The 14,414-nt window shown below is 37.8% G+C and overlaps 1 protein-coding gene across 1 annotated transcript in view; it reads right to left on the bottom strand.

Moving 5' to 3' along the window:
- The window catches only part of ttn.2 (titin, tandem duplicate 2), a 415,239-nt gene that overhangs the window by 235,319 nt on the left and 165,506 nt on the right, over positions 1–14,414 (bottom strand). Inside the window, exons 93-109 of the mRNA XM_072477296.1 lie at positions 14,064–14,342; positions 13,696–13,974; positions 13,302–13,580; positions 12,910–13,197; positions 10,598–10,876; positions 10,216–10,494; positions 9,808–10,086; positions 9,374–9,661; positions 8,928–9,215; positions 7,613–7,903; positions 6,258–6,545; positions 2,943–3,032; positions 1,509–1,791; positions 979–1,162; positions 754–840; positions 376–643; positions 29–289 (exon numbers count right to left, since the gene is read on the bottom strand). Of these exons, the coding sequence (XP_072333397.1) occupies positions 29–289; positions 376–643; positions 754–840; positions 979–1,162; positions 1,509–1,791; positions 2,943–3,032; positions 6,258–6,545; positions 7,613–7,903; positions 8,928–9,215; positions 9,374–9,661; positions 9,808–10,086; positions 10,216–10,494; positions 10,598–10,876; positions 12,910–13,197; positions 13,302–13,580; positions 13,696–13,974; positions 14,064–14,342 (4,290 nt within the window). The remainder of the gene's footprint in view (positions 1–28; positions 290–375; positions 644–753; positions 841–978; positions 1,163–1,508; positions 1,792–2,942; positions 3,033–6,257; positions 6,546–7,612; positions 7,904–8,927; positions 9,216–9,373; positions 9,662–9,807; positions 10,087–10,215; positions 10,495–10,597; positions 10,877–12,909; positions 13,198–13,301; positions 13,581–13,695; positions 13,975–14,063; positions 14,343–14,414) is intronic.

Consider the following 14,414-nt stretch of genomic DNA (forward strand, 5'->3'; position numbering starts at 1 on the left):
ATTTAAGACTTTCGATAGAACTACAAACCTTCAACAAATAGATCTGCAGATGTTTCAAGATGTTCAAACTTGCAAGTAAATCGGCCTTGATCCTCTGGTTTCAAGTCACTAATAGTGACTTTCTGCAACTTATCCGCAACATCTATGGAATATCTGCCTCGTCCCTCAATCCTTCTACCATTTCTAAACCACTCAGTTTTCAGGTTTGGTAAAGAAAACTGGCAAACCATGATACAAATATGACCTTCCTTACCAGAAAGACTTTCAAGGTGCTGTTCAACTATAGGTTCTGGAAAACAGAATTCAACAAAAGTAAGTTAGACGAGTTAATGAAAAGAAAGAACATTCAGAAGTAAAAATGCAAACAGAACTTACCGACAACAGTCAGTTTAGCACTAGAAATATGTGGGCCACAGACAATGCGGAAGTTGCCTTGATCTTGCAACGCACAGTTTTTGATCTTTAAGCGATGAATGTCACCATCAATGCTAATTTCATTCTTGTTATTTGATTCCAACTTTTCAGTTCCTTTGTACCAGGAAAGTTTTATTTCAGGATAGTTTATCTTTATCATACATTCAAACACTGCATCCATATCTGTGCGTACGATTTGATCTTCAATGTCCTTGATTAATTCAATGGGCTGCAGAGATAATTTTTAATAAATATATTAATTTCAAACAAAACATTGTAAAACACTACAGTAAAATACAACTTGAGGTCACCATTCATTCAGTATAGTGCAGTTCATACCTCAACCTTTTCTATTCTTTGCTGGATATACTGGATGAGTTCATTGAACTCCTCTTCTTCAGGGCCTCGTTCATGTTCTTCCAACTCCTTAATAAAGCAACAATGAGTTAAAGGCAGCAACAGAAAAGTATAACATAATAACCATGTAAGATTTTTATTCTGCATAAAGACTATAGCATACTGCACAGTATTAACACACAGAGAAATGATCAGAAAGTAACTCACTATTCTGTGAGTTTCATCCTCTTTGCTGGCTTTCAGTTGTTCAATGGCTTGAAGCAGACCACGGAAATCAGTAATTCCATACATGCGGGCATACTTTTCATATTCCTTTGGATCAACATTCCTTAGCAGTTCTACAATGTCAATATCCTTGTCTACTTCTTCTTCCTTTTGTTTGGAAGGTGTTCTTTTTAAAATAAATGGCAAATATGAATTAATTAATACTGTATTTGAAATAAAATGTAAATTAAATGAAATGTATAAGTTGATGGACCAAAACTAAAGTCAATGTGATGTACTTCTGTAAAATTATGTTGCCCACTCCTACATAAAATGGAATTTAAAAAAAATCAATGATAAATCTGCTACACCTAAAAAAGATTATGTTACGTTAAACTTTCTGGACATTTACTATTTTATCTGGTAAACAGGAGAGGTAATCATAAAATGACAAGCACTACATTCAAATATCATTTGTTCATTCATGTTATGAATCAGAACCTTAACAATCCCACCAAATCGAACATACTTACTTCTTCAGTTTAGCTCTGAAGTCTGTTTCAACAATAATTTCTTTCTTCTCCTCGATTTCCAAATTTACACTGCTTTCAATTTCGCCAGATTTGTTAGATGCTACACATCTGTACTGTCCGGCATCAGTTTTTATCACATCTTTGATTTCCAATTTGGCCTCTTGACCCTTTTGCTGTATAATAACTCGGCCACCATGGTTAATCTGCCTCCATTTACCTTTCATCCATTTAACATTTGGAATTGGGTCACCACCAACCTTTGTAATGAATGTTGCTACACTCTCTGCAATTTAGAATATAATTAAGATTAATTACATTGTTTTTTACATTTTTACCCTCTTTAATTTCCCCACCAAACATCTATGAACTAACTTGTTGTCCTATTTGGTTTTAAAAAATGGCATCCACACTTTAATTAATGTGCGAGGTAATGTGCTTAAACAACATAGTAATGGAACCCTGTTTTGTGTTCTCTTCTTTCTGCATGACCCAACAAAGGGCATTAAACCAATTTTCTCTGGAAGAATGACATAAATAAAGATACAAAGATAGTGTTATAACCTGCCTACTTACCATTGGCTGGGGACTAATGACTATCCCACAATCCTGTGGGAGTATGAGCTTCCCCAATGAGGGGGGCGGAGAAACTCCTAGTATAAATAAGCTGGCCAGTTCAGGAACCAGCAGGAAGGAGTATGTAGCAAGGGAAGTTACTGCTACTGTTATGTATATATGTTATAGTAAATAAATGTTATTACTTTGTATCCTTAAAACTCGTGCTGGATTCTTCGTGGCCCTTACAAAAGATAGGTAGGAACATAAATTATGCAGAGGATATGAGTTAACCCTTTTGACTGATAGAACAGTGACAATTTGAACTAAAAACCTTGCTTATTAAAGATCTGGTTTTATCTACTTTGTTATCTTTCAAAACAAAGTATTTGCGAGCAGGATATATGAGGTGGCATAGTGGTTAGCATGCTGCCTCAGCGCCAGGGACCAAGGTTTGATTCTGACCTTGGGTAACTGTGGTGTTTGCACATTCTCCCCATGTCTGCGTGGGTTTCCTTCCGGTGCTCCAGTTTCCTCTCACAATCCAAAGATGTACAGGTTAGGTGGATATGCCATGGTTAATTGCCTCTTAGCGTCCAAAAGGTTAGATGGGGGTTACACGGATAGAGAGGGTCATAGGCCTAGATAGGGTGCTCTTTCAGAAGTGCAGTGCAGGATAAATGGCCTCCTTCTGCCCTATCGGGTTCCTATGAATGTATGTGAAATTACTTTGACTAAAATTTACATTAAAAAACACCTTCTAGCAGTCAATGGTGTAGCATTGTAAGTACTTGCTCATTTTTACTCTGTAATGTTTTGCGTTATTCAGAAATGCTTTCTTTTAATAAACATACAAGAGGGAATATTCCATGGTGCACTTACTTGCTGTTACTTTCACACTCTTTGGTTTCTCAATGAAGAAGATCTTATCTGGCTGTGGTGGAGAAACCACTTTCTTTGCTGCAGCTTTTTCTAAACCAGAACAAGTAAAAATTATTTCAAACGGCATTGTTTTAGTTCTCAACGTCAAAATGCTCACAAGCAAACAAATGCTATAAGGAACATCAGTATTTCTTTTAAATTAAACAAGCCACAATGAAGATCTAATAGTTTGGCCAAGCATTTCAGGGTGCACCTCACCTCCTTGCAGTTTTCAATCTGTGTTGTGCAAATCTGGAGACAAAGGCAACATGAGTCTGCAGGGGAGCAGCGAGACCCGATTCCTTTTATTTTGCTCTGTAGTCAGGGCAGGTCTGAGTCTGAATTTCGGCTGCACAAATCCATATTATACTAATTCCAGCAATATCGAAAAGCAGTAGTGTGTGAGCAGTGAATTGCTTCTTATATTCTGTGATTTAGTGCAGTTGTTGCTTACACCAAATGATTGTCATAAATTCAACAAGTGACTAGGTTAGGATTGTTCTCGCTGGTGTTCAGAAGAATGAGGGGGGATCTAATCGAGACTTATAAAATTCTAACAGGACTAGACAGGGTAGATACAGGGAACGTGTTCCCGATGGTGGGTGTGTCCAGAGCCAGGGGTCACAGTCTGAGGATTCAGGGTAAACCATTTCGGACAGAGATGAGGAGACATTTCTTCACCCAAAGAGTGTTGAGCCTGTGGAATTCATCACCACAGGAAGTAGTTGATGCTAAAACATTGAATATATTCAAGAGGCGGCTAGATATAGCACTTGGGGCAAATGGGATCAAAGGTTATGGGGAGAAAGCAAGATTAAGCTATTGAGTTGGATGATCAGCCATGATCGTGATGAATGGCGGAGCAGGCTCGAAGGGCCAAAAAGCCTCCCCCTGCTCCTATCTTCTATGTATCTATGTAAAGTTTATGCAAAGTGTGAGTATGATTTCCTCTTGTTCCCCCTGCAATCTTCTATACATGGAGGTTGTAGGGTGTTTGACTTTATATTTAATTTATTTCCTCATTGTTTAGTGTATGATCTATGTTACATGCAGAAGACATGTTTTTATTTTTTCTGTTCACACATGGAATCCTGGGGCACGTGATATTGGACAGCTGCAGCTCTGTATCGGTGTTTGATCGTGCATGGTGTCACTATGTCATTGAGAAAATGTGAGATATGAAAACAGTATAACAAGCTAAATAAAACAAAGTGTAATATTTCAGTTAACTCAAAACATATGATCTTGCCTTTGTGGAAAGCCTGATGAGGCGTTTTCTCCTGCCAGGATTTGAACCCACTTACAGCGAGATCTATGCTTCCCTCCAGCTGATAACATTGAACCAACTATGGGGTTTCTTCTAAGAAATCTCTTCTAAGGGTCTATGAAAGGTTATCTTCATTTGGGACTGGGGAGTTTCTGGGACAGTGCTGTGCTGAACCAGTTTATAGGGACAGGGGAGATATTAATGCATCACTTTATATATTTGAAATCTGCCTCCAACCATAAAAATGGATGAATTAAAAATAAGAAACTTGTGAAAAGAAACTCCAATGGAACATCTGCATTGACTGTATGCAAGAAGCTTTCATCTCTTTATCCAGCTGTGAGCTTCATGGGACAATCGTTTTACCGGACAAAGTTCTTCAAGTTTGTGTTGTTGAGAAGTAATAGGAGTCTTGGAACTTGCAGATAACTTAGATGCATTTGTGGCTTCTTGACTGTCTACGCTTAAATAAATTCCTGGAGTTGTTTGGTTGATCAGACCTCTGGCAGGCACTGTTTGAATGAGTTTGGTGTTCTTTGAGTTGGGGAGGAGCTTGTTACCCTTGGAACACCCACTGACATCTTCCTTTCCAAGGGTAACAAGCTCCTCCAAATATTTAGATCACTGTATGTATTTGTTTGTGCAGCAGAGTAAAGTTACTCTTGTAAAAGGTTAGAAACTGTCTTAACTTATACATCTGATGTCCACCATCAAAAATGTATTTAATATAAATAATAAATATGTGAAAAAGTTTAAATCCACCTTGTACTGACATCGCCAATATGCTACAAAAGTGACAAAGTATGCTAGCATGTGTACTGGTGTAAATGTTTTTTTAAATATCTTCTTGTTATTACATATTTAGAATTTTAGTATTCCTCTCTCTTTTTAGAATTGACATGGATTCACCCGTATATCTCACTTTCGAATAAAGTCTTCAGGACATTGTGAAAAATATGCATAACAAGCATTAGCAGTGCAGTGCAGATACTGCTAATTTGACAATTTGAAAAACTATAATATATCCATACAGAATATGCCTATTTGTGTGCATTATGTATGTGGAATCATAGGAATTCACATTTGGGAGTCCATTTGAGTTTATGTTAGTGTTAGGTCCCAATGGAATACCATTACAAAAACTGGAAGAACAAAATACTGGCCAGAGCTGCCTCCATGCCTTATTAGTCAAAGTTATATGTATCCAATTTCTTTGACCCTCCAATTTCTATGATTATGTTATTATTTGTATTTTTAAATGTGTTCACGCCATGTAATAAGACAAAACAAAATGATTACAGACTAAGATACCCTTTTGAAACCATGAATAAATTATGAAAGTCTCAATGAATAATGTGTTAAACCATCATCGGTTTAAGAACTATTTAACTCTTGTAGCATGTTCATGAAACCAAACTTTACATAAATGTATTTAATATTGTGGTCAAAGACACCAGGAATTAAACTTCAAATGAAAATCTTTCAGCAGCATTTGAAATACTGCAGTGATAACAGAAATTGTATCAAACAGAGAAAGGCTTTATATTCAGTCTGTGAGATATGTAGTTAATCAATATGAAACAACAGTTGCTATCTAACTGCAAGAAACAAATACAGGATTTAAGAATTCAAAAGTAAGAAGTAACGTTTTCTTCCTTTTTAAAATGTTGCCTGTCTAGTTCAGCACCTTTAGAAGTTTTGACTAACAAAAGATTACTACTGCCAGCTTGAAGTATATTTGACCAATGATAAAGCCTGGTTTTGTCACTGCTGATGCACTTAGCCATTGGTGAATGGCCCAGCAATCCAATGTCACCTATACAGCTGAGTGGATCACCTCAATATTTCAATACTTCAAGTAACGGATCTCATTGCTCCACTGATTATTCTCTTAATGCAGTGAGGCTAAAGAGGTTAGATATGCTGAACAAAACATGATTAGTAAGAGCTTTTAGCCTCCTTATGGCATACACATAACAATGCTAATCTATTTAATGTCAACCCCATACCTTGGACTGTTAGTTTTGCTTTGCAAGAGACATTTCCAGCTTCATTTGTAGCTTTACATAGGTAGTCACCACTATCTGTTTTAGCAGATGTTTTACATTCTAGGGCAGCTGTACCATCCTTGAAGGTTACATTCAATCTATCAGATGCCTTAATTTCTTTCCTGTCTTTAAACCATTGTATCTTAATTGGTTCAGACCCATGGACATGGCAGCTAAGCTTCAATGATTCTCCTTCGGTAACTGTCATTGGTTTAAGTGGTATGTCACAGACAGGAGGCTTTAAAAGCTCTAAAACACAATAAATTGCATGTCAGTATTTAAAATGGAAAGCCTGCTAGCATTAAACATAAGATCAAGTTTTTTAAACTATCTATTTTACCCAGTCCATTCTCCCCCTCCCCTTTGAGGTTACCCATCGCTACTGCTGTTTCACATTATCACATTTCCTCTTTTGAGATGGAGAAATGTGATAGATTATATTCTGTGTAAGGGATGGAGAAGATTGCATCAATAATAGATCGGAACTAGGAGAGATTGCAACAATAATGTGTAGGTCACGAAACAGAGGATTTATTCATGGCAGTGTGAAGGCCTATAGAAGGTGCTAGTAGTGGCCCTTAGGACTTAACATTAAGTTGGACAACTTGAAACTGTGACCTTTCTCTTCCAACTTGACCCTTTTTTTTAGATCCTGAACATTTCTTTTCCCACTGGGCCATCTGTCAGTTAGTTTTGCTTTCGTTGAGCACTGAACTTTGTCCTTCCACTAACACATACTATCTCATCTTTTTGCTATTACTAGCACCTTCTGTAGCATTTCACACTGCCATTAACACTTCCTCTGTCTTGCGAGCTACATATCTTCGTTGCAATATCTCCTACTTCCCACCTATCATTGACCTTCTACTTTGCTCTGGTTGATCCATTCCCTCTTATACAGGATAGAATCTCCATCATATCTCTCCCTCTCTGTAGCTCTGAAGAGTCATAAGGATAGGGAAAAAAAACAATGCCCAATCCTACAAAAAAAACTTACTGCCTCAGAACTTATCGAAATGTAAATAACTTTCAAAACAATTTCTACTTATTTTTAGTTCACATTCAACAGCTTATTGATATTTTCTGCAATGGAGCATTGATGGACAGATAAGATCTAAAGAAAATGTTGATAACAGTTGACAACAAGTAATGATTTTAGAATGCATATTGGACAGAAGAATAATTAAAGAATGTCCAGTAAAGTCTTTAAAAAATATATATATATTTGAATAAATTAGCCACGGCAGCATGTGTACGCATTAGTTTCTTCATCTACAGTATCAGGCACTAAAAATAAAATTGTCTTCATCACTAACCTTGGATCACAACAGACACAGTAAACATTGCAGTGCCTGCTTCATTAGCTGCTTTACATGTATAAACAGCAGAATCATTAAGATGTGCTTTCTTAATGTTCAGTGCTGCTACATTGTTTTTAAACGACACATCATAATTTTCAGTTTGCAGGATCTCCTGTTCATCTTTGAACCAGGTTACAGATATTGGTTGTGAACCAGAAACACGACCTTCAAGTTTTATAGATTTTCCTTCTGTATCATGTATTTCTTCCAGAGGTTTTTTAGTGAAGCTTGGTGGGATTTTACGTTCTGTAACAGACAGGCATTTCAAGATGGATCAATATTATAAATATCCAAATAATGGATATATTTTTTTACTTACTCAGTGAAGTTATGCATCAACAAGCGAAATCCATTAAAAAGTGAAATTCAGAAATTTTGTTTGCAGAAGAATGGTGGAGAGTGGAATTAAGGGTAGTATTCTCCCATCTAGGATTAAATCCAGTGGTAGGGGTGAGGAGTGCTTCCTGATGTGGAGACCGCCATATCTTCTGGCCTAAACTTATTAATGTTGTATCCTGGAGGTTTAGCGTTGTATTCTATGCAAGAACAGACTTGATGGCACATGTCCCACCATTATATCCTTATTTAAAAGGCGCGCAACATCACTGACCCACCACTGATGATTGAAGATGGTCATCCTGAAACAGAAGATGGATCCCCAGGAACACTCTGAGGATGGACCTCCTCAGTGACACTGATGTTGGAAGATCCAGCTGAATGATCCTCCCCAAACACACTGCTAGAACAATGTGTTTCCCTGCTGGTATCACGGAGAGTCAGGTGTGGGGGGTGGGAGGGGAGATTAGGGTTGGGCCTTCATCTGCATGCCACTAGCGGGATGCAAAGAAGTTTCATACCAGGTTCCAGTGGATTTGCTAATCCGCCATGGAGGCATCAGCGGGAGATCCATTCTGATGTAAAACTGATATTTGGACTCCCATCCATATTCTCTCCCTGCCCACCATTGAACCCTCTGGTGGAGGCATGGGAGACTTCCGTCCGAAGATTAATTGATGTGGATGGATGAATACGATTTTCACAATATTCGATATTACTTTTCACAGTAAGTAATTGGCTTTTTTCTTCAAGTTTTTACTTCAAAAGAAGAACCCCAGATGGATAACATGAAGAAAACATAACAGGTTACTGGAAAATTATCAAAATAAAGACGAAGACCCAACAAGAAGCAACATTCGTCCTTCAAATGAATAACACTTAACCTGGAATATTGCGCCAGGGGAAAAAAATAACAACTGATATGGAGAAATACCTTTTACAGTCACTAACGCCTTGCATGAGTCCTTTCCAATATCATTGCTAGCCTCACACACAAACTGGCTTGCATCTCCTTTGTCTGCTTTTAGAATTGTCAAGTGAGGTGTATTTTCCACGCAGGTTATCTTGTAATTGGCACTTGATCGAATCTCTTTGCCATCCTTCAGCCAAGTAACTTTAATTGGGGAAGAGCCAATTAAATGGCATTCAAGTTCTACACTTTGCCCAGTGATAACTTCCACTGGTTCTAGTCTTTTGTCAAATACAGGAGCAACTTTGGCTTCTAAAAATGACAAAAAAATAATTATTTTCTATCATAATAGTACCAGCAGTAAAGCAATGTTAGTTAAAAGAAACATGTTTTAAATTTTACAAAATTAGGATATAAGATAATAAAGACAAAGAACTGAAGATATTTAATTAATATGTAACCCAACAAACCTTTCAGGGTTAGTTTGGAACTACATGACACAGCTCCAACCATGTTCGAAGCTTTGCAAGTGTATTCACCAGCATGATCCATCTCAGCGTTATGAATTTTAAGAGTTGCTACATTCCCTTTGAAAGATATAATTAATTTTTCTTCACTGGTCAATTTTACACCATCTTTATACCAAGAGGTTTCAATGGGTGTCGAACCAGAAACGTGACATTCAAATGTCACTGGAAGACAAACAGTCCCTTCGACATTTTGAATTTTTCTTGTGAAAGAAGGTGCAACCTTACGTTCTGTAAAGTAAACAATTAAGGAATTGTTCACAATTTTTTAACCACAATGAAAAAGTTAAAATGGTCCAACAGAAAAAATCTATCAGATGCAGACATATGCCAATTTATCAAGTGCAGATATCAATTAATCAGTTCGGCAAAATCACCTTGGATAGTGAGCATGGTCTTTGATGAGCAGGCCCCTATTTTATTTTCAGCTTTGCATATAAATTCCCCACAGTCACTTAAAGTTGTTTTCTTCAGTTCCATTCTTGCAACATTATTCACAAACTCCATTTTGCAATTAGGGGTGGCTCTCAGTTTTGTGTCCCCTTTGTACCAAGACACTTTAATTTCAGGTGTTCCAGTAAGGACGCATTCAAAGAATCCTGGGTCACCTATTGTTATTTCCAGAGGTTCCAAATGTTGGACAAATGCTGGCGGTTCTAAAGTAGAATCGATATATATATATCAACAATTAAAGATGATGCATATTATATGTATAAAAAAGAAAGCAAAGTAACATAATATTGATGTAAAGTCAGTGACTAATAGAAATCAGAACTTTAACAAACCTAATACTTTGACCTCAGCATGACAAACATCCATTCCAGCATCATTTTCTACCTCACATGTATATTTTGCATCATCGTCTCTAATACAGTTGAGAATCTCCAAAATACAAGATGTTTCAGTAGTAGTTAAAATATGTTTTTCCGACTGGAATATAGCTATTCCATTTTTCATCCAGCTGGTTTTGATTTCTGGGGCACCAGTGTATGTACAGTCAAGGCAAACTGACTTCCCCAGTACAGCACTGGAATCCTTCAACTTCTTCTGGAATACTGCTGGTTCTGATAAGGATACATATGAAAAGAGGTCTCAAAAAGGCAAAGCAACTCAAGTAAAATAACAACTTACACAGATGCTCTTTCATTTAATCTGTACGTTACAAACCTTTCACAAACAATTTTGTTGCACAAGAATCTTTGCCAGCTTCATTACTGACTTGACAGATATAGTCTCCACTTTGGGAAGAATCTACGTTTAGTAGCTCTAATACTGTTGTTGAGCCACTTAAAGAAACTTGACATTTCCTTCCTGTTACCAGTTCAGTGCTACCTTTAAACCATGCCACTTTCAGTGGAACTGTTCCAGTAACAACGCTTGTAAATCTCACATTTGAACCAGGTAAAACTTCCTGAGGATCAGGTTTCCTCACAAATGAAGGTGGTTCTAAAGGAGTCAAAGCAAAATAGCGCAATGGAACATTAAGATATAAATTTATTAGAAAGATAAACGTAAAGACCATAATTGTTCTGTTAGAAATTAAAACAAAATCAGTTTTACTTCTTTTTAAACAGTTTTTACCCCTTTGCTCCCTCTCCCTGACAGCAGTGGTTCATGTTAATCCATAGATAATAGTAGCCTCCAGTGCCTCAGCCAAGTGACCATTTTTCATGTCTAAGTCTGAAAGCTGGGCAGCAACAGTTTGAGCATTTGATGAAGACAATGATCATAGCTGGGCCTGGTTCTCTCCTGACCCAACACCCACATTCATGTCGCTCGAAAGTGACAACAGATCTTCTTGTTGAGACATCTGTAGGAATTCTAGCAAATTCCTACATGAGGTCTTGTGGTTAATTATTGAAAATTAACTTAAATACTATGACTGACTTCTTTAATTTCTTTGTTACACTGAATCATTAAATCTTCAAACACTAGAATGTTTATGACCTGATGCAGTCCAAGCATGGGAGAGAGCTCTTGAGCTCTGTCCTGGCTTGGACGGTCAGATGATAAATTACATATCAGGCGCGATCCAGTGGCCATGCTGCATCGGAAAAGCAGCTTGTCATGGCGCAGCCGGGAGACTCCGATTAAACGTGATCTTGCGAGAACATGCAATGTAAATCCAGCACATTGTGGGTGGATCAGTTTTTGGCAAATCTGCATATTAGTGCAAGACAGGTAGTCTCATCCTAATGTGCAAATTCCCGAGGTACCTGAGGCTTCGGGTTTCAACCCTTTCGCCTCAGAGACCTCGGGCGAGCGTCGTTCAGCACTGGTCACCACAGACAGGAATCTGATAGAACGGCACTCGTGGGGTTCTCCCAGGGGATCAGTGGCACCCAGCTGCATGCCCTTTGGGCAGGAGTGCCCTGGAACTGCCAAAGTGCCCAGCTGGCATTGCCAGGTGGCATGGGCACTGCCAGGGTGCTGGGTTGGCACTGCCAAGGTGTTAAGCTGGCATTTTGTGTGCATGCACGATCGGGGTGCGTTCGGGCTGAGGAAGGGATGTTGGGATTTGCTTCGGGGCCTTCTACACTGGGATGCTCTGCAAAACGGGGTTATGTGTCACACGTTCCCCATGGCGGCCCCTTATACAACGCGAGTCACATTGCTTGGCCATGCGTTTCTTGGCATTGTGAGTGCCGGGAAAAGGCAGCTAATCGCACTCGCTCTGGGACTTTGTTCCCTTTTGCTTGAATCAAGCCCATCATTATTAATTGGGCCGCTAAAATAATTGCAGTATAATTACTGGGTCAAATTAGTCTTCACAGGCTTGGCTGTGTGAATAAATGTGAGGAGATTCCCAAGCAGAAGTTATTGAGGTATGACAAGTTGTATTGACTGATGGGAGATGAAAGGGGACCCAGACTGATTTTCAGACTGAAAGGGTACAGAGGGAATCAATGTGTCAGCAGGATTTCTTAAAATATCACATGAATATTGAAGACAGGTTAGTCTGCCAGGGTTCAGGAAGGAGAGAGAGCTGCTAGAGGTTCAATGTCTCTACTGCTCCCATGCTGGAATGTGGTTGGAAGCCTGAGCTCAGATTGAAAAGACATAATTCACGAAGAATTAAAACAAAGCTGGAGCATTTGTCTCGCTTGTGCTACAGGGAGGATTTACAACATACTTTCACTGCGAAGGACAGTTCTGCGGTTAAAATCTACCAGGTTGAAAAGGGGAAAGAACAGAAGTAAACCCTCAGAAGTTAAGAATAACTCTGTGATTAAGGGAATTCAGTTTAGATTATAAACACATGAGCTCATTTTTATTATCTTTAATGTAACTGACTTTATAATAAGTATATTTATTAGCATTCGTGTGCTTTGATTTTTGTGTAGTAAAGTTCTTTTGATTAAACTGCCAATCTTGTGACATTATTCTTTTCTATAAAATCATTACCGGTCTCTAATAAGATCTGAACAATACAAAGAGCAAAGTAAAATATTGGAATCTTCATAGAAATATAAACTGACCTTTCACAGTCATGACACCACTGCATTCATCACTCCCTGCAGTATTTGTTGCTTTACATGTATAATTGCCAACATCTGACATTTCCAAAGTATTTATTTTTAAATCACATGTATTATCTCCAAATGTGAGATGATATTTTACTCCATGAATAATCTCCTGTCCATCTCTGAACCAAGATATAGCAATAGGTGGTGATCCAGACACTTTGCACTCCATTTGGATAGGAGAAGCCAAGATACCATCCACCTTCTTTAACTTTCTTGTAAATGTTGGTGGAATAATTCGATCTGTTTAAGTTACATAATAGCCATCAGTATAAAAAGATTTGTTTAACAAGTATTTAAGAAATCCTGAAAATAAGCGTAGTAAAGAAGAAAAAAATAAACCAAACCTAGTACGCTGACTGATGCTTTGCAGCTGCTGCTACCAACATAATTATGGACTTCAAAAGTATATTGGCCACTGTCTGCCTTGTCTGCAGAAAGAATCTTTAGGTTGGCAATCCCATTTAGAAAACTGATCCTATACTTCCTGCCAGATGCTAACTCTTGACCATCTTTCAACCATTTCACCGTTAGTTCTGGTGTACCTCTAACAATGCATTCCAAAGTTGCTTGATCTCCTGCAGTTACACTGACAGACTCTGCTTTTTCGATTATTGTGGCAGGTTCTAAAATACAAAGAATAAAGTATTTTTACAAAAGATTCTCCATATACATTGTTAATAAAATAATTTTGGCAATGCTCTTAAATGCGAAGCAAATTCTAGAAATGTCAATACTAACCCAGAAGTAATATTACAGCAGTACTCTCACGCATTCCAGCATCATTTTTGATTTGGCAGATATACTTTCCAGCATGAATTGGTTCCATTTTTGAAATATGTAATGTTACAATGTTGTGTTCATGGGTAATAGTCATGTACTCATTATCTTTCACGTCTTTGTGATCCTTGATCCATGTTACATGAATTGGTTCTGAGCCTTTAATGGTAGCTTGTAAAGTTACAGACTCTCCAAGCAGAGAAGAAATGTTGGAAAGCTTCTTCACAAATACTGGTGGCACTGAAGAATTAAATAAATATTTTTTACATGTGAGTTGTTTTCCTACAAGAGCAACAGTAGTAAAATTTAAATTTGGAAAATTTACCAACCTTTTAGATTTACTGTGCCAATGCAAGTATCACCTCCCACATCATTCTTGACCATGCACATGTATTCCCCTATATCTGGAGTCTCCACTTGAAGAATATGAATACTTGCTACATGGTTTTCATAAATAATTTTATACTTTTTACTCGCTCGGATTTGCCTTTTGTCTTTGTACCAGGTTACTTCAAAAGGAGATGTACCATGGATTTCACACTGCAGTACGATATCAGAGCCTTTTATGACATTAACTGCCTCAAGTGGTTGAATGAAAATGGGAGGTTCTGTAAGAAGATCGTAATTTGTCTCATTTATGCATTCATGGTGAAAACATACTCGCTTTAGAAAATAACTTT

The sequence above is a fragment of the Scyliorhinus torazame genome, chromosome 2, assembly GCF_047496885.1.
Source record: "Scyliorhinus torazame isolate Kashiwa2021f chromosome 2, sScyTor2.1, whole genome shotgun sequence".
Lineage (NCBI taxonomy): Eukaryota > Metazoa > Chordata > Chondrichthyes > Carcharhiniformes > Scyliorhinidae > Scyliorhinus > Scyliorhinus torazame.